This window comes from Pogoniulus pusillus, chromosome 28 (genome assembly GCF_015220805.1).
Source record: "Pogoniulus pusillus isolate bPogPus1 chromosome 28, bPogPus1.pri, whole genome shotgun sequence".
NCBI classification, from domain to species: domain Eukaryota; kingdom Metazoa; phylum Chordata; class Aves; order Piciformes; family Lybiidae; genus Pogoniulus; species Pogoniulus pusillus.
Genome location: NC_087291.1, coordinates 18562172 through 18579462, shown reverse-complemented (window position 1 = coordinate 18579462; position 17291 = coordinate 18562172). Strand labels below are relative to the sequence as shown.

The 17291-nt window shown below is 58.9% G+C and overlaps 1 protein-coding gene across 1 annotated transcript in view; it reads right to left on the bottom strand.

The window, feature by feature from the left end:
• The window catches only part of ADAM22 (ADAM metallopeptidase domain 22), a 55095-nt gene that overhangs the window by 2208 nt on the left and 35596 nt on the right, over positions 1-17291 (bottom strand). The window contains 13 exon segments of the mRNA XM_064167159.1: positions 894-1017; positions 4981-5067; positions 8413-8479; positions 9534-9634; positions 10928-11035; positions 11974-11991; positions 12539-12629; positions 13127-13232; positions 14073-14241; positions 14718-14834; positions 15548-15653; positions 16246-16309; positions 17059-17109. Coding sequence (XP_064023229.1) covers positions 894-1017; positions 4981-5067; positions 8413-8479; positions 9534-9634; positions 10928-11035; positions 11974-11991; positions 12539-12629; positions 13127-13232; positions 14073-14241; positions 14718-14834; positions 15548-15653; positions 16246-16309; positions 17059-17109 — 1209 coding nt within the window.

The following is a 17291-nucleotide window of genomic DNA, read 5'->3' as shown; positions in this document are numbered from 1 at the left end:
CTCTGGGCAGCCTGCTCCAGGCTCCAGCACCCTCACACCAGAGAAGTCTCTCCTCATGCTGAGGTGCAGCCTCCTGGGTGGCAGTTTGTGTCCCCTGCCCCTTGTCCTGTCACAGGGCAGCACTGAGCAGAGCCTGGCCCCTGCTGCTTGCCCCAGCCCTTCAGGTATGGATCAGCATTGCTCAGCTCCCCTCTGGAGCTGCTCCTCTGCAGGGTCTCAGCTCCAGGGCTCTCAACCTCTCCTCATCAGAGTAATTTTGTAGTTGCCCAAAGGCCAGAGAAGTTCTGGGAACATTGTGTAGGGAACACAGAACCATGGAAGGGTTTGGGTTGGCAAAGCCCTTTCAGCTCTGCCAGCCCAGCCGTTCTGACTCTGCCAAGGCTGGGGCTGAGCCATGGCCCTCAGCACCACAGCTCTGCCTCTGGAAACACCTGCAGGGATGGGTATTCAGCCACCTCCCTGGGCGGCCTGTGCCAGGCTCCGAGAGCTCTTTCAGGCAAGAAGTTTCTTCTCATCTCCAACCTAACCCTGCCCTGGCACAACCTGAGGCCATTTCCTCTCCTCCTGTGCCCAGGCAGCAGAGCCCAGCCCCAGCTGGCTGCAGCCTCCTCTCAGGGAGCTGCAGAGAGCAATGAGCTCTGCCCTCAGCCTCCTCTTCTCACACCAAACACCCGCAGGGCCCTCAGCTGCTCCTCCCCAGCCCTGTTCTCCTAACCCTGGCCCTTCTGCAGCCCCTCAGTGCCCTTGGGGCGAGACTCCAGACCTGACTCCAGCACTCCAGCTGTGCCACTGCAGCTCTCACCCAGTCCTGGACCTGCCACAGTGCCCTGCTGGAAACCAGCAGAAGCTGAGGTGAGGTCAGTGATGGAGAGGAGGGTGAAGAGGGCACCTACCCTGGCGCTCTGTCTGTTGGCTTTCTTCTCCTCGTCGGGCAGCGGTGGCATGGGGTAAGGATACTTCCTGCTGGAGGCGATGGAGCCCGTGGATGAAGACGGAGACTTGGCAGGAGAAAGGGTCCTGGGGTGGGGAAGACACAAAGAGAGGAGGTGGCTGCAGCTGCCAGCACTGCCCCGGCACTGCCCTGCAGCCTGGCACAGCGCCAGGGGTGAGGTGGGCACAGCAGGACTCTGACCCTGAGGGGCCGGGAGCAAAGCCCCTCCGCCCCTGAGCTCTCTGCTGGGCAGTGCCAAAACCTCCTCAGCTGATGAGGAACTTTCCTGCTTAATGACTACAGCGAAGGACCGAGGGAGGAGCTGGCAAGAGGCTCCTTGGCACAACAAACAGACTCCCTGGGATGGAAGCAAGGAATGGGTGCCAGGGGAGCTCCCGCCCGCTCCAGGCTTCCCTCAGCAGTCCGCAGGGAAAGAGTTTGCCAAGGCAAGGAGCCGAGGGCCAGGTGCAGGACCCGGGCACGGAGGTCCCCAGCCCACGGGAATTAGCGGCACAGGTTAGAGCCAGCGCCACAGATCAGGGAGAAACGACACAGGTGAGAGCACAGAGCAGCGAATGAGCCTCACAGGCTGCAGCAGTGCACAAAGCAGCAAGCACACTTCAGAAACCGATGCATGAATTTCACTGACCAGGGAGCAAATGTCAGAAACTAGAACAAATCTCACAAATCAGTGAACAAATCTCACAAATCAATGAAGAAATCTCACAAACCAATGAACAAATCTCACAAACCAATGAAGAAATCTCAGAAATCAATGAAGAAATCTCAGAAATCAATGAAGAAATATCAGAAATCAATGAATGAATTTCAGAACTCAATGAAGAAATTTCAGAAATAGGAATAAATTTCACAAACCAATGAATAAACTTCAGAAATCAATGAATGAATGTCACAACTTCAGAATAAATTTCACAAACCAGTGAATTTCACAATCTTGGAAAAAAAAGGCCTCAAATCAGTGAATGAATTTCACAGATTAGAATAAATTCCACCAATCAATGCATGAAATTCACAAACCAATAAATGAATGTCACAAACTGATGAATTTCACAAATCAGTGAGTGAATTTCACAAATGCATGAATGAAACTTAGAGGTGAATGAATTTTGCCAGTTAATGAGTGGCTCTCACAGCTCAGTGAGCAAATGCCATGAACCAGTGGATTCATTTCAGAAACAAATGCCCAGTGCCCCAGGTGACTGTCACAGGCTAAGGAAGGACTCTCTCAGCTCAAGGAATGGATTTCAGGAATCAGTTAAGAAGTGTCACAAATCAGAACAGGTTTTGCAAATCAGGGAATGAATTTCACAACCCAGTGGAGGAGTTTCAGAGCTCAGGGCCTGCCTCTCCCCAAGCAGTGAGTGCCTCCCCCCAGCCAATCAGCACTCCCAGGCCAGTGCCCCTGACCTGGCCCAAGCTCTCAGGAGCACCTGCAAGCAGCAAACTCCTCCACTCATTCCTATGGCATCAATAACCACAGAGCCACGGAATGGGCTGGCTTGGAAAGGACCTTCAAGCCCACCCAGCCCCAACCCCCTGCCCAGGGGAGCACCTCCCACCAGCACAGCTTGCTCCAGGCCCCATCCAGCCTGGCCCTGGGCAGCCACAGATGAGTGCCACCCCCGGGAGCTGTGGTGCCTGCTGGGGCAATCCCATCCCTTGATGCCACCCACCCAGCCCCTAGGGCTGGCAGTGCAGAGCCAGAGCCAGGGGTGGCCCTTATGGAGCCGCCAGAGGAGCAGTGATGGTCCCAAGTGCCAGCTGAGCAGTGCCCCCGTGCCAGTGCCTGGCTGCAAGCTCATCATCTGCAGGGATGCAAGCATCAGTCTGTCCCTGGCAGCGGCGCATGCAGCGCAGGGCAGGGCTGCTGGGGGGGATGTGCCCGGGCGGGGCTGGGGGCATGCAGGCAGCACAGTGCAGTGGCCAAGCCGTGGGCTGAGGGGTGGCAGGAGCAAGGAGAGGGCTGTGGCAGATGGAGGTGGTGGCAATGAGGCAGCAGCAGCACCTTACTGACTCCAGCTTTACACCCAAGGACCATGTCCTGATGCTGCTGGAGAGGGATTCTGAACTCCTCCCTCCCAAGAGCTTCCTACAGCAGGGCAGACAAAAAGGACAAAGCCTCCGGGTGGGAAACTGGAGCTGCCCTGGCCTGGCCCTGGCCTGCAGACTGAGGGCATTCATCTGGGGAGGCCTCCAGCAGGTGCAGGCTCAGCACCCAGATGCCCCTGGACACTGGGGCTCCAACTGGAGCTGCCCTGGCCTGCAGACTGAGGGTATCTCTCCAAGGAGGCCTCCCACTGCAGCTCTTCCCCCATCTGCTGAGCTCTGCCAGGGTCTCCCTTGCCTTGCAGAGCTCTGCCCGAGCCCTGGGGGGCAGGAGGGCACTGTGTGGGGTGCTGTGCAGCTGAGGGCTCTGGTGCTGAGCACCAGCACCCAGCCTTGGCTCTAGGGGTGGCAGGACCCCTTCATCTAGAGGGGACCTCAGACAGGACAGGGACCCTCCTGTGCCTGCAGCTGCTCTGGCTCTTTGTTGCTTAGGAACATTACAGCTGGACCAGTGTCTCCCCTGACTGTGCCTGCAGAACCTTCTCTTGCCCCCCACCAGCCACTGGTGGTGCCCACAGCCAGCAGGGGGTCCCTGGACACCACAGGCTGAGAGCTCTCCACTCTGGCCCACCATGTGCTGCTGGCACAGGCTGCTGCAGCTGCCAGCACAGCATCACCCCCACACTTTGGTGACCCAGTAAGGGCTTCTGGAACACCCAGGGATGGGGCTCCAGCACCTCCCTGGGCAGCCTGTCTCAATCTCTGACCCCTCTTGCAGCACAGAATTGTCCCTCAGGTCCAACTTAACCTTCCCTGGAGCTACTTGAGGCCATTTCCTCTTGTCCTAGCACCTGAGGCTGCAGTTCTACCTGCTCTGCACATCCCTGCCCACCTGCACCTGCCAAGCTCACCTTGCCCACCCCCCAGCAGGCATTTCCAACTAGATGAGGCTGCCCAGGGACATGTCCAGGCTCCAGGGCCAGGGCCTTGCACTTTGCCTCACTGCACCTCACAAGACAAAGAATCACAGCCTGGGTTGGCTAGGAAGAGACCTTCAAGCTCATCTAGCTCCAACCCCTGCCATGGACAGGGACACCTCCCACCAGCACAGCTTGCTCAGGCCCTCCCCCAGCCTGGCCCTGGACACCTCCATGCTGCATCCTGGGTGACAAGTGTGGTGCTCTGGGCTGGGCCTGGCAGGCTCAGGCTGTGTGTCCCAGGTTCACATGGAGCCCAGAGGAGGAGCAGCCAGAGCTGCTCTTGCTCCTCTGGAGGACAGAGGACACTCAGGGGTACTTGCAGGGGACACTGGGGTTAAGGGGGCAGGACCCTGCAGTTTGGGGTCAGGGGATGGGGGCTTTGCTCTCCTGCTCTCAAGTCCCCATTGGCTGTCATGGCAAAGGCTGCTCCAGCAAGAGCCCAGCGCTGGTTGCTGCCCTGGCCACGGCAGCCTCTGCAGCAGCCCAGCACCCCACACGCTGCCAGGACGCTCGTTTCTGGCCAGAGACTGACACTCTGAGTCCCTCCTTCTCTGCTGGGGGCTGAGCTCAGGGCTGTGGGGAGCCTGACCACCACCTAACGGCTGCCAGGCGGCCACAGCACCCAGCAGCTGCTGCCTGCAGCTGGGCTAAGCGCAGGCTGTGGTGTGCAGTGGGCAGGGTGCTAGGAAGCCTCTTGCTCAGTAAGTGCCCATTCTGGCTAACTAACTCTGCTTCGTTAGTGAGCAATGTGCCTCATGCCCACAGGAGGATGAGAAAGCCACTAGCAGCTGCAGCTGGTGGTGGGGATGCATGCACTAGACCAGCCCCTTCTGCAGGGCCTCAGGCACACGGAGGACCAGAGCCCCAGAGACACCAAAATGCAGGCAAAAGAGTGGGGTCCTGAGCACCTACACACTTGTATGGAGGTATACAAGCTGCCAGCCCCAGCTGGGGGTGCTGGCAGAGCTCTGAGCAAGGAGAGAGAATGAATGTCCAAAGTACCTAAAGTAGGGTCCTTCAGTGTTTTTATTCACATCTTCTACCCACTTAGCTACATTATATTCTCTTTTGAACCAGGGGTTTAAATACCTGCAGAAAGCAATGGGAGGAACAGAGAAAGCAGAACAAGAAGAGAAACAGTCTGAGAACACACAGCACAAAGCTCAGCAAGGATGTCCTGGTCCCCAAACAATGCAGGTGAACATGGCAGGGCAACCACTATGGATGGGGAGGGGGAGGGCTGCGTGGGGACAGCTCATCTGGAGCCAGCCCAGGCCTGCTGCAACCCCTGGGGAGGACAATTGTGACCTAGAGCCAGCCCAGGCCTGCTGCAACCCCTGAGGAGGACAACTCTGACCTAGCCCCTGCCCTGCACAGCCTCTGCCCTGACCCCAGGACTGGGATTCACAGAAAAGGCTGGGTTGGAAGGGACCTTCAAGCCCATCCAGCTCCAACCCCTGCCATGGGCAGGGACACCTCCCACCAGCACAGCTTGCTCAAGGCCTCATCCAACCTCTTCCCCTCCAAGGAGGGAGCAAACACAGCCTCCCTGTGCAACCTGTTCCAGTGTCTCCTCAGCTTCACTGCAAGGGCTGAAGGAGCCTTTGGGCTCCAGCCCTGCAGTGTGCTTGCTGAAGACCCTTCTGCACCAGCAGCTGCAAGCTCAGGGCCCTGTGAGCACAGGAGCTTGGGCTTGGCCCCTCCTGCAGGAACACATCTTGGCCCTGCTGTGTGTCAAGGCTTGGGCTGTTTGCCACCAGAGGGGCAGGTTTCAGCCCCCCTGGCAGGACCACAGCAGGTCTCCTTGGGGTGAGCTGCAGGTAGCTGACATTCTGCAGAAGCTGCCTTGACCCCAGGCCCACACTCGTGGGAGCAGAAGCCTGAGCACTGCCAGGAGTGACACCAAGACCAGGAAACAGGCAGTGTGGAGCTGAGCTCTCTGCCAGCAGCATCAGCAGGGGAGAAGATGTTTGTGTCTCAGCCCCCAGCTGCAAAGGGACAACACACAGCAGAGTCCCAGGCAGAGGTGCTGGCAGTAGCCACCAGCAAGACAAAAGCTCACTGTGCAGGGTGACAGAGGCAGAACTGCTGGCACAGGGCACCCATCAGGCTGTCAGCTCAGCCAGAGAGCTCCCTGCTGGCTGGCTGCAGCAGAAGCCTCCTGTTTGCAGCCTGTTCCACCAGACCCGGGGCTGAGGACCCTGTGGGCACCTATGGCCTGTTGGCATTGCCAAGTGCACCACCTGCCTTGGGTGAGCACAGAACACACTGGGCTGCAGGGCACCTCTGAAGGTGATCTAGAAGCTGCAGTGCTGGGCTGGGGGACTGGAGGTGGGCAGCCCTCTGGCTTCAGCCTGCCATGGCTCTTCCCAACCCCTTCAGGAGGAAGCATCCCTACAGCTGGGAGCAGAGAGCTCTGGGGAGGAACCCTGACCCTGCTTTGCCCAAGGAGGTCTGGGACTGAGCGAGCCTTGAGAACCACAGAGCTGCTGAGGCTGGAAGAGACCTTTGGGATCATCAGGTCCAACAGCTCACCCAGAGCTCACAACCCAACTGCTGCTGAGCCACAGCCCTCAGTACCACATCTACACAGCTTTCACATACCTCCAGGGGTGGGCACTGCAGCACCTGCCTGGGCAGCGCCTGAGGTCCCTTCCCACCTGCATTCAAGGCTTCCAAGACTCTGGTCCCACCACCCCACAGCCAGCAGGGACATTCCCAGCTACAGCAGGTGGCTCAGAGCCCTGCTCCACTCTAGGGATGGGGAGTGCTGGAAGCTTTGCTGAGGCAGCCCAGGCTCGGCTGAGGACACCTAGCAACGAAGAACAACCTCCCAGAGGAGCTCTGCCCTCAGCAGCAGCTTTGCTCACAGGGCTGTGAGGAACCAAGGCATGAGCAGCACAGCTGGGAGGGCTGCAGAGCTCAAAGCTTGCTCTGTGCCCAAGGAACCTTGGTCTGTGGCATGAGTCTGCCTCTGCTGCTTGGCTCCAGACAAACTCCCCTGGGAGAAGACAGACACCACAGCAGGCAGCTCTGCAGCTGCTCTGCTCTGGGCTGCAGCCCTGCAGCTGCTCTGTTCTGGGCTGCAGCTCTGCAGCTGCTCTGTTCTGGGCTGCAGCCCTGCAGCTGCTCTGTTCTGGGCTGCAGCCCTGCAGCTGCTCTGTTCTGGGCTGCAGCTCTGCAGCTGCTCTGTTCTGGGCTGCAGCCCTGCAGCTGCTCTGTTCTGGGCTGCAGCTCTGCAGCTGCTCTGCTCTGGGCTGCAGCCCTGCAGCTGCTCTGTTCTGGGCTGCAGCTCTGCAGCTGCTCTGCTCTGGGCTGCAGCTCTGCAGCTGCTCTGCTCTGGGCTGCAGCTCTGCAGCTGCTCTGCTCTGGGCTGCAGCTCTGCAGCTGCTCTGCTCTGGGCTGCAGCTCTGCAGCTGCTCACCAGGGAAGCTGAATTCTGCAGCAGGTATGGCACGAAGCCAGTTCCCAGGGGCTGCCCACACTGCTGTAGCCCAGCAGGGCTGCTCCTTCTCTTCCAGCTCAGCCAAGGTGCAAGGTTCTAACTGCAGTCTGCTTCTGGAAGTGCTACCAGAGGGCTTCCCTGCAGACCCTTCTGAGCCCACTCACTTCTGTTCAGGGGGAGAGAAGCTTCAAACTCTAAGTCCCCAGAGGGAGAGCAGGGCCCAGTTAGCATCCCAGCAAGGTTGGGATCATGCCCACTTGCCCCTTAAGGTGCAAAGTCAGTGCCAGTGTCTTGGGCAGTGCACTGTCACTGCCACCACGCTCCCAAAGGGCCATTCCTGTGCAGGCTTGGCCCTGAAGAGCAGCTCAGTGCTTGCCAGGCCCAACCACACATCCCTCACCCACCAGAGGAGCCTGAGCCAGCAGCTTTGAGTGCTCAAGGAGGGCCTCTTACCTCTGGGCAGCCAACACCTCGGTAGGCAGCAGCTGGGAAGGACTGGGGGCACTGGGGAAGGGCTCCCATCAGCCATGGCTTGGGGGCTGGCTCCAGGCTGGCTGTCCCAGGTTGCCATCACCACCCTTAGGCTGCTCTCGAAGCAGACAGACCTCTGAGCCTGCAGGCAGGGAGGCAAAGATGCCAACCCTCTAAGCCTGCAGTGGCCCAAGCCCAGGTGAAGACAAGGGGGGCTCAGAAGTTCAGCACTGAACCAGGACACAGTCAGCAGTGGCAGTTTGCAGGGATGGTGCAGGCTGCCTCCATCAGTGGGCACTGCTCTGGGCACCACTGAGAGGAAGCCCACCCGGGACAACAAAGGCAGTGGCAAGCCCCAAAGCACAGAGGCTGACACACGTTAGCCAAGCCCTGCACCACAGCAGCAGCCAGCAACCAGAACAGGCCACCAGAGCACCCAGGCAGCTGCCTGCTCCCCAGGGACCTGAACCCTCCCCCCACACAAGCCTTGGGCTCTGCTGTGGCACCTTCAGACTTACTCAGTTGAATTAGACCGTGGCCTAAATCTTTTGCCTCTGACTTTCTTTCTGTTTCCTCCTATATTACCTGAAAGAGAGCAAAAAGGACAAAGAGAGGTGAGACAGGTTGGAGCTACCCTGCAGCCCGTGCCCAGCTGGGTGCTCTGCTGGCACCCCCAGCACAAGTGTCCTTACCTCACTGCCTTTCACCACTGAAAAGCCACAGGTCAGCCCCTCTTGATTTAATCACTGAACAATCACAGCTCAGTCCCTAATGAGTTAATCATCTAAAAATCACAGCTCACTCCCTAATGATTTCATAATTGAAAAGCCACAGGTCAGCCCCTCTTGATTTGATCATTGAAAACTCATCACAGGTCAGTCCCTGACAGTTAACCATTCAAAATCAGAGCTCAGTTCCTCTTAATCACCTAAAAATCACAGATCAGTCCCTTCTGACTGAATCCTCTAAAACCCACAGCTCAGTCCCTAGCCATTTAGTCACTCAAAAAGCCCAAATCAGTCCCTACCCATTCCAAAGCCAGAGGCCAGCCCCTCTTGCTGTCTCCATTCCAAAGCCAGAGGCCAGCCCCTCTTGCTGTCTCCATTCCAAAGCCAGAGGCCAGCCCCTCTTGCTGTCTCCATTCCAAAGCCAGAGGCCAGCCCCTCTTGCTGTCACCATTTACACTCCTCAGAGGTCAGTCCCTACGGCTGTGGTCACTGAGAGGTCAGAGGTCATCCCTCTTGCTTTCATCACTCCAAAGCCACAGGTCGCTGCCCCTTGGCCCACCTCGGCTGGCCACTTGCCTGCCCTTCTTTCCCTTTTGCTGCAGCTGTGCCAGTTTCAGTTTCCCTGGCAGAAGATGCCTGCTCTTGCAGACCCCCCCGACTGCCTGACTGAAGCCCAGGAAATGGGCAGGAGTGCAGAGACCTCCTCTTGTCCTTCCCCTGAGCTGCCTCTGGAGGAATGGCAGCCACCAGATGTCCCCTCCGTGGGCACCCCGGGGCACTGCACCGAGGGCACTCTGCAGGGTGCTGCTTCCAGCTCAGTTTATCAGCTCAATGCTCAGGAGCTCTGCTGCTGTCTCCAGTCCAGCCCAGCTGCAGCAGCGCGGGGTGGGCAGCCAGAGGGGCACACCTACCTTGCCAAGAATTGCTCCTGGGCCTCCCATTCTCACAGATGTCTGAAATGTGCTTTGTGTCTGGGATCCTTTCACTCCAGGAATGGGATAATCCATTGGACCTGCAGCAGGAGGGCTCAGATGTGGGGACTGTTGAGGGTACTGCCTCACACCAGCCTTAGCTCAGCAGCGTGGCACAGCCCAAGGGCTGCCTGCACCACCACAGCACCCAGGAGCCCTGCTCAAGCCCAGCAGTGGGAAGCACAAACACCAGCACACACCAGATGTGCTCTGGGCTTGCATCTCAGCCCCAGCTCCTACCTGCAGGAAGCTCATGGGCTTCTTAGCATAGAATCATCACAAAATGGGCTGGCTTGGAAGGGACTCTCTGGCTCCCCCAGCTCCAGTACCCTGCCACAGCAGGGACACCTCCCACCCGCCCTGGGAGCATCTTTGTGGCTTGCCAGGCTGGAAGGGACCCCAAGGCTCACCTGGGCAACAGTCTAGTTGGCAGGGACACCTATAGCGCAGGCTGCTGGCAAGCACAAAGGCACAGCAGGACTCTGCAGAGCCCTCTCCTAGGGTGACACTTGGTGACCACTCAGTTTAGCAGCCAGGGCAGTGGAATAAGCTCTAAGCACCACCACCCCCAGCCTGAGACAGCAAACAGCAGCCAGACCCTGAGGTCAGCTCTGTGGGTTAATGACAGCGACAAAGACGTAACTGAACAGTTCACAACCAGCAGTGAAGCAAGGCAGAGCTCCTTTGGCTTTGATTACATGACCAGGGCTGGAACATTGTTGGGGTTTCAGGGACTGCTGCTGCTGGAGCCAGCAACTGCTCACAGGTGAATGGGGTTGGGTTGGAAGGGACCTTGATGGTTCACAGAGCAGTTGGATTGGGAGAGACCTTGAGGGTTCATAGATTCAGAGAAGGGTTGGGTTGGAAGGGACCATCAAGCCCACCCAGCCCCAACCCCCTGCCAGGGGCAGGGACACCTCCCACCAGCACAGCTTGCTCGGGGCCTTGTCCAGCCTGGCCTGGAACACCTCCAGGGAGGAGGCAGCTAGAGCCTCCCTGGGCAGCCTGTGCCTAGAGTCCCCTTGGAAGCAATTCCCAGGCAGGGAGATGATGAAAACCCTGAAGGACCAAGAATTGGTTCAGAACGGGAAATTTGTTTCTTCTGGCCTCTTTGTAGTGGCCAGCAGGGCAGGGCTGGCAGAGGAACCAACGCCCAGAGCAGCAAGGGCCTGGGGAGGAGGATCAGTGATCAAAGCCCAAAGGACACCGCTTCCAACCGTCCCCCAAGAGAGAAGAAAGAGTCGAACCTGCTGCAAAACAAAGCAATGTTCTGGCTAATGGAATAATGTGTGATGGAACAGGTGGAGAGCTGAAAATGCGACAGAAAAGCAGACCTCTTCTTCGAGCTGGAGCCCGAGTTGGTGCTGACCCCCGGGGGCATGTCGCTGTAGAAGGAGTCGGCCTCGCCAGGCTTCTTCACGTAGTCGCCCTGGGGCAGCTGTCTGCAGCACGACAGAGAGCAGTCAGAGAGCTGCTGGGCACCAGGGCACCCACGGCTGGGCACCAGGACTGGCTTGAGAGCAAGGAGCAAGGGCAGAAGCTCTGGAGAAGCTGTTGAGTAGCCACAGTGTACCCAGCAGGGAGGAAGCTCTGAGAAGCTGCCAAACACCGGCAGCAGGGCATCCAGCAGGGGGAATGCACAGATGGCATCGGGCTGGAAGGGACCCTCCAAGCTCATCCTGTCCAACCCCTGCAGTCACAGGGACACCTCCAACCAGAGCAGGCTGCACAGGGCCACATCCAGGCTGACCTGGAGTGTCTCCAGGGATGGAGCCTCCACCACCTCCCTGTGCCTGTGCCAGTGCCTCCCACCCTCACTGTGCAGAGCTTCCTCCTGCTGCCCACCCTAACTCTGCCCTGCTCCAGCTCCAAACCATTGCCCTCAGCCTGTCCCCACAGCCCTTCTGTACAGTCCCTCCTCAGCCAGCCTGGGGGTCCCCTGCAGGTACTGAAATGCAGCTTTGAGGCCCTGAAGCCCCTCCTGTGCTGGCTGTGTGGAGCAGTGGGGGACCACAGAATGGGTTGGGGTGGAGGAGCCCTCTGAGATCATCCAGTCCAACCATTAACCCAACCCCACCATGGCCACTGAGCCACAGCCCCAATGCCATGGCCACAGCTTCCTTGGTGTGGGGTTGGTGTGGGAGCCCAGGAAGGTTTCAGTGAAAGTCACCACCAAAGTGAATGTTCTGGAGTGCTCCTTGAGACCTTGGATAGCCACAGCCAGACATCTCCAACAGCACATCACTGTAGGTGGGAACAGCACCCTGGGTGAGAAGCAACCCTGCACCCTGAACTGAAGCCATGTCTGGATCAAGCACCATCCTCCTCCTCCTCCTAAGTGGAGCTCTCTAACACAGGCTGTGCTGCCTTGCTGACATACCTCTGTCTTCTGTAGTTTCTTCCCAGGAGCAGCAAAGAGCAGGAGAGGAGAAAGAGTTGTCAGTGTGCAGCCACAGGAAGAGAAAGAGAAGTTTTGCTTCAAACATCTCTGCAGCAAACATTTCTGCCAGCAGCATGCTCAGACACCCACAAACCCAGCACAAAGCAGGACCAGTCCTGAGCTGCAGGTGGCCTCCATGGGGAGCTGCACAGGTGGGAGGGCTGCAGGGGACCTCCACCGCCCCCAGAGCTAGGGTTTGCAGCCTGCTCACTGAGAGGCTGCTACCAAGGGTGCACTTTGGCCTCCGCCCCCAGCCCTGCCCCTGCTTGGTCCCAAACCAGAGAGCCAGAGTAGGCCTCTCCACCTGCTCACCACAGCCCTTCTAACCCACCTCAGGATGCCCTTGGCCACAAGGGCTCATTGCTGGCTCATGGGCATCCTGTTGCCCACCAGCACTGCCAGGTCCCTGTTTCCAGGGCTGCTCAGCCCCCAACCTCCAGTGGTCCAGGAGGTTGCTGGCACAAACATATTTGTAGGCAGACGGAGAAGAAGACAATTCCCTTACTTGTAGCCCCAGGCAGTGATTCCAAGAACCAGAGCCAGCACCAGGATGGTGCCAGCAATGGCTCCGATGATGATGTTTGTGCTGACCACACCTGAAACACACAAAAAAAGGGGGTAAAGACAAAGCTGTAGGAGAAAACCCCACAAAGGCAGAAAGTGCACCTCCAAAATGCTGTCTGCACAACTTGCCCTCTGCTGAGGAACTTCTTCCCAAGGGCCAGTCTAAACTGCCCCTGCTCTAGCTCCAAACCATTGCCCTTGGCCTGGCTCAGGTCCCCTCAGCACAAGTCCCCCTGCAGCCCTCCTGCAGGAGCCCTTCAGGCACTGGCAGGAAGCTCTGAGGTCTCCCTAGAGCCTTCTCCAGGCTGAACAACCTCAGCTATGCTCAACTGAGAGGGAAGGAAAAGGAGAAACAGGAAAAGGAAGGGGAAGAGGCAGGGGAAGGGAAGCTCCTGATGGTGCATGGTGTTGCATGCTGGCTGACAGCACAGGAGGTCCAGTTCTGCTTCGTGCCCCTCCTCTATCCCAGGGGGATCTGATTTCCCATCTCCAGGCTTGGCCAGGCCCCGGTAAGAAGCTCCCCAAGTACCTTTCCTGAGGGCATCCTTCTCGAAGAGGTCATCCTTGACCCGGGTGCTGCAGTCCTCCCCTCCCCAGGCGCGGTCGCAGACGCACCTGAGCTCATTGCTGCACACCTGCGGCCGAGAGCAGCCAGAGTCAGCTCGGCACAGGCACTGCTCCATGAACTGCTCAGTCACTGAGGCTGCAGAGGACCTCTAAGAGCATCGAGCTCAGCTGCAACACAGCTACAACTAAACCATGCCCTCAGCGCCATGGTCACAGCTTCCTGCAGCACCTCTAGGCACAGGGACTCCACCACCTCTCTGGCATCACCTCCCTGCTCCTGCTGCCCACACCACTGCTGATCCAGGCCAGGCTGCTGGTGTCCTTCTTGGCCACATGGGCACCCCCTGGCTCATCTCCAGCTGCTGTCACCCAGCACCCCCTGGGCTTTCTCTGCTGGCCACTTCCCAGCCACTCTGCCCCCAGCCTTCAGCCTCCATAGGGTTGTTGTGCCCCAGGTGCAGGATCCAGCCCCTGGCCTTGCTGAACCTCCTCCCATTGGGCTCAGCCCATGGGTGCAGCCTGGCCAGGTGCCTCTGCAGAGCCTCCCTGCCCTCCAGCAGACCAACCCTGCCCGCAGCTTGCTGCTACCTGCAGTGCCTGGGGGAGCCTCACTGCACTCACCCAGCTCCCAGCCAGACTCTGCAGAGAAGATCAGCAGAAGCAGGCCAGCAGAAGTGTCAGGAAGGGGCTGACTGGCAGAACTTCTGCCAAGCCAACACATCCTGACTGGGCACCCCTGCTGAAGATGCCTGCTCTGCACCATGTTTGCCCCTGTGCCTCCTCCCCCTCCTCCCCTGTGCAGAGTGCTCTGCAGTGATGCTGTGGCTCCCTCGCAGCCCCTGCTGGCAACACCACCCAGCACCCAGGGCAGCCGAAGCAGGCAGGAGGCCTTCAGAGCAGGAGCCCACCCCGTGCCCAGAGCAGATCTGGCTGTCGCTGGTGCCCGGGCAGGTGCTGAAGTTGAAGGCCTCCGCGGGCAGGCAGCGGTGGTCCAGGCACACCATGCTGGGCCCACAGGGGGTCCCGTTCTCCACGTAGCCCAGGTCAGTGTCCTCGTCCAGCTTCACGTGGGCACCACTGCAAGGCAAGGCAGAGGTCTGCAGGGGCTGGGCTGGCAGCAGCTGCAGCTGCCACACGCTCAGGGCGTACAGTGCCCAGGGCTGGGAGGGAGCAGCTCTTGGCCTTGAGCAACCTGCTCCAGCAGAAGGTGTCCCTGCCACGGATGGGGGCTGGAGCTTGATGACCTTTAAGGTCCCTCCCAACCCAAGCCATTGTAGGAGTCTATGAATGCCACTGGCCTGAGGATGGAATAAAGCAAACTGCAGAGCAGCTTAACCAAGCAGGTGAGGCCCAAGAGCATCTCTCCTCTGCCAGCCACGGCGCTGGCTTGGCTGCCACACAGCATTCCAGACCCACCTGGGCACGTTCCCATGGGACCTCCCCTAGGTGACCCTGTCTTGGCAGGGGAGTTGGACTGGATGAGTTCCAGGGGTCCCTCCCAGCCCCTCCCTCCTGTGTCTGCGGCTCGGTGCTCCCCCAGCACTCCCAGCTACCTGCAGTTGTAGACTCTTCCGTGCTGCAGGACCGAGGATGTGATTTCCCCTTCCAGCTCCCCCAGCCGAGGCACGCTGGAGATGTTGGAGCACAGGAGGTACCCACACAGCACATCCCTGCAGCCAGAGAACAAACACAGAGCCCTGAAATGGGCAACAGGGCAGGGACTGCCCCTGCAGTTGGCACTAGGGAGGCCACACATCAAGTACTGGAGGTGGTTCTGGGGCACTCACTCCAGGAGGGACATGAGGGGCTGGAGCAGGTGCAGAGAAGGGCAAGGAATCTGGGGAAGGATCTGGAGAACAGAGCTGGGGAGGAGCAGCTGAGGGCCCTGGGGGTGTTTGGTGTGGAGAAGAGGAGGCTGAAGGCAGAGCTCATTGCTCTCTGTAGCTCCCTGAGAGGAGTCCCCTGAGAGGAGATGTGGAGTTACAACATGATGGAGACTGAGCACCAACTGCGGAGCACCACCCTGGGATGTGAGAGCACAGGGGTGGGAGAGCACAGGCTGCTCCTCTGTCACCAAGGGGCAAGGAGTACCAGAACCACCTTTGGTCCAAGTGCCCCTAAGTTCAGATGCTGCTCTCTTCATAGGATCAGAGGATATTAGGGGTTGGAAGGGACCCAAGGACATCATCGAGGAGATCTCTCTTGCCAGACATCATCTCTCAGCTCCCCTTTCCTCTCCAGAACCTCCTTCACTGAGGCTGGCAGGAGGAGGCCAGGAGAAGTCTGTTCTGCACAGAGGCTTTTTGAGGCTCTTCATGCCAGTAAAAGCAGGAGAGCAGGACACCAACCTCCCTCCAGCTGTCTCCTGAGGGCATCAACTCACTGCTTATTGCACTGTATCCAGGAGTCCTTGTCTCGACCACAGTTCCCCTTCTCAGTCCCTTCGATGTTCAGCTTCTCATAGCAGTACCTGTCAGCAGCTGTCACCTCTGCCAACACAAACAGAGCTCCCCTGAGATGCTGAAGCCTTTGAAAAGGTAGGTCCTGGGCAGTGGTGATGCACAGGCCCAGCAGGCAGAGTTCTGCCAGTCCCCCATGGCCTCCTCCCACCCAGCTGGACAGCTGCAGCTGGGGCAATCATGCTGAGCTGGGAGCGGCTGAAGGACAGAGCTCAGAGGGCTGTGGTCAGTGGGGCAGAGCCTAGGTGGAGGCCTGTGGCTGGTGCTGTCCCCAGGGTCAGGACTGGGTGCAGCCCTGTTCAACTTGTCCCTCAGTGCCCTGGGTGCAGGGGCAGCGTGGAGCCTCAGCCACTTTGCTGATGGTGCCAGCCTGGGAGCAGTGGCTGACACCCCCCAGGCCGTGCTGCCATCAGTGTGAGCTGGCAGGGCTGGCAGCTGGGTGGGCATAGCCCACAGGATATTCAGTAAGGCTCCAGCAGCCGGGGAAGAACAGCCCCAGGGAGCAGCACTGGCCGGGGGCTGCGGGAACGGGAGTGGCAGTGCTGATGGCTCTGAGCAGCTCCCCTGCAGAGTCCCCCAGGCAGCAGAGCAGCCCTGGGCCGAGCACAGAAGCAGCACTCACTGTCACCCCAGATGTACTTGCACTGCCGATCCCGGGTCTTGCACCTTCCCCCAAAGCAAATGCCCTGCACAGAAGGAACACAGACAAAGTCTCAGCTGAGCTGAGCCTCCAGAGCCTGGGCCTGCTCCAAGGCAGCTCTGCTGCATGCCCTCTGCTGAGGCAGCTGAGAGCAGCTTAGATGGGGTCAGTTCAGTGAACAAGACATTGAACAGGCTGCCTTGGGAGCTCCCTGCCTGGAGGTGTGTAAGGCCAGGCTGGATGAGGCCTGGAGTGAGCTGGGATGGGGGGAGGTGGCTCTGCCTATGGCAGGGGACTGACACTGGATGGCCATGAAGGTTCCTTCCAGAACCCAACCATGAACTTAAATGCTTGAGTCCAGGGTGTAACAAACACCCAGAGCACAGGAATGGCAGCAGAGCTGTCCCAGATCCAAACCCATAAAATACAATTTTAGAGGGCAGAGCTCATTGCTCTCTGCAGCTCCCAGAGGAGACTGCAGCCAGCTGGGGTTGGGTTCTTCCCTAGGAGCAAGTGACAGGACAGGAAATGTCCTCAAGTTGCAGCAGGGGAGGGTTAGGTTGGAAGTGAGGAAGAATTTCCTTGCTGCCAGTGGTCAGAGTGGCAGAGGCTGCCCAGGGAGGTGGTGGAGTCCCCATGCCTGGAGCTGGTCCAGAAAGGTGTGGCCATGGCACTTGGGGCCATGTTTTGGTGGCCATGGTGGCCCTTTAGGTGCATGGTTGGACTGAGTGAGCTTAGAGGTCTCTCCCAACCCAACCCCTGATGCTTTCTGAAGCAGGAGGAGGTGGCAGTTACCTGCTGGTGGTCGCAGGAGTAGCCATCCATCTTGTGGATGTTGGGAGAGCACTGGCAGAGAAGAGACACAAACATCACCTCCTTGGCAGTGACATGGGCACAGGGACCCAGGCACCCTCGGCAGCTCTGGGGGACACACCAGGCTATGTGGGGTGCTTGACAGGCTGGAGAGAAGGGGTGGCACCTGCAGGGACCTGCAGAGGCTGCAGAGCTGGGCCCAACCAAACCTCAGG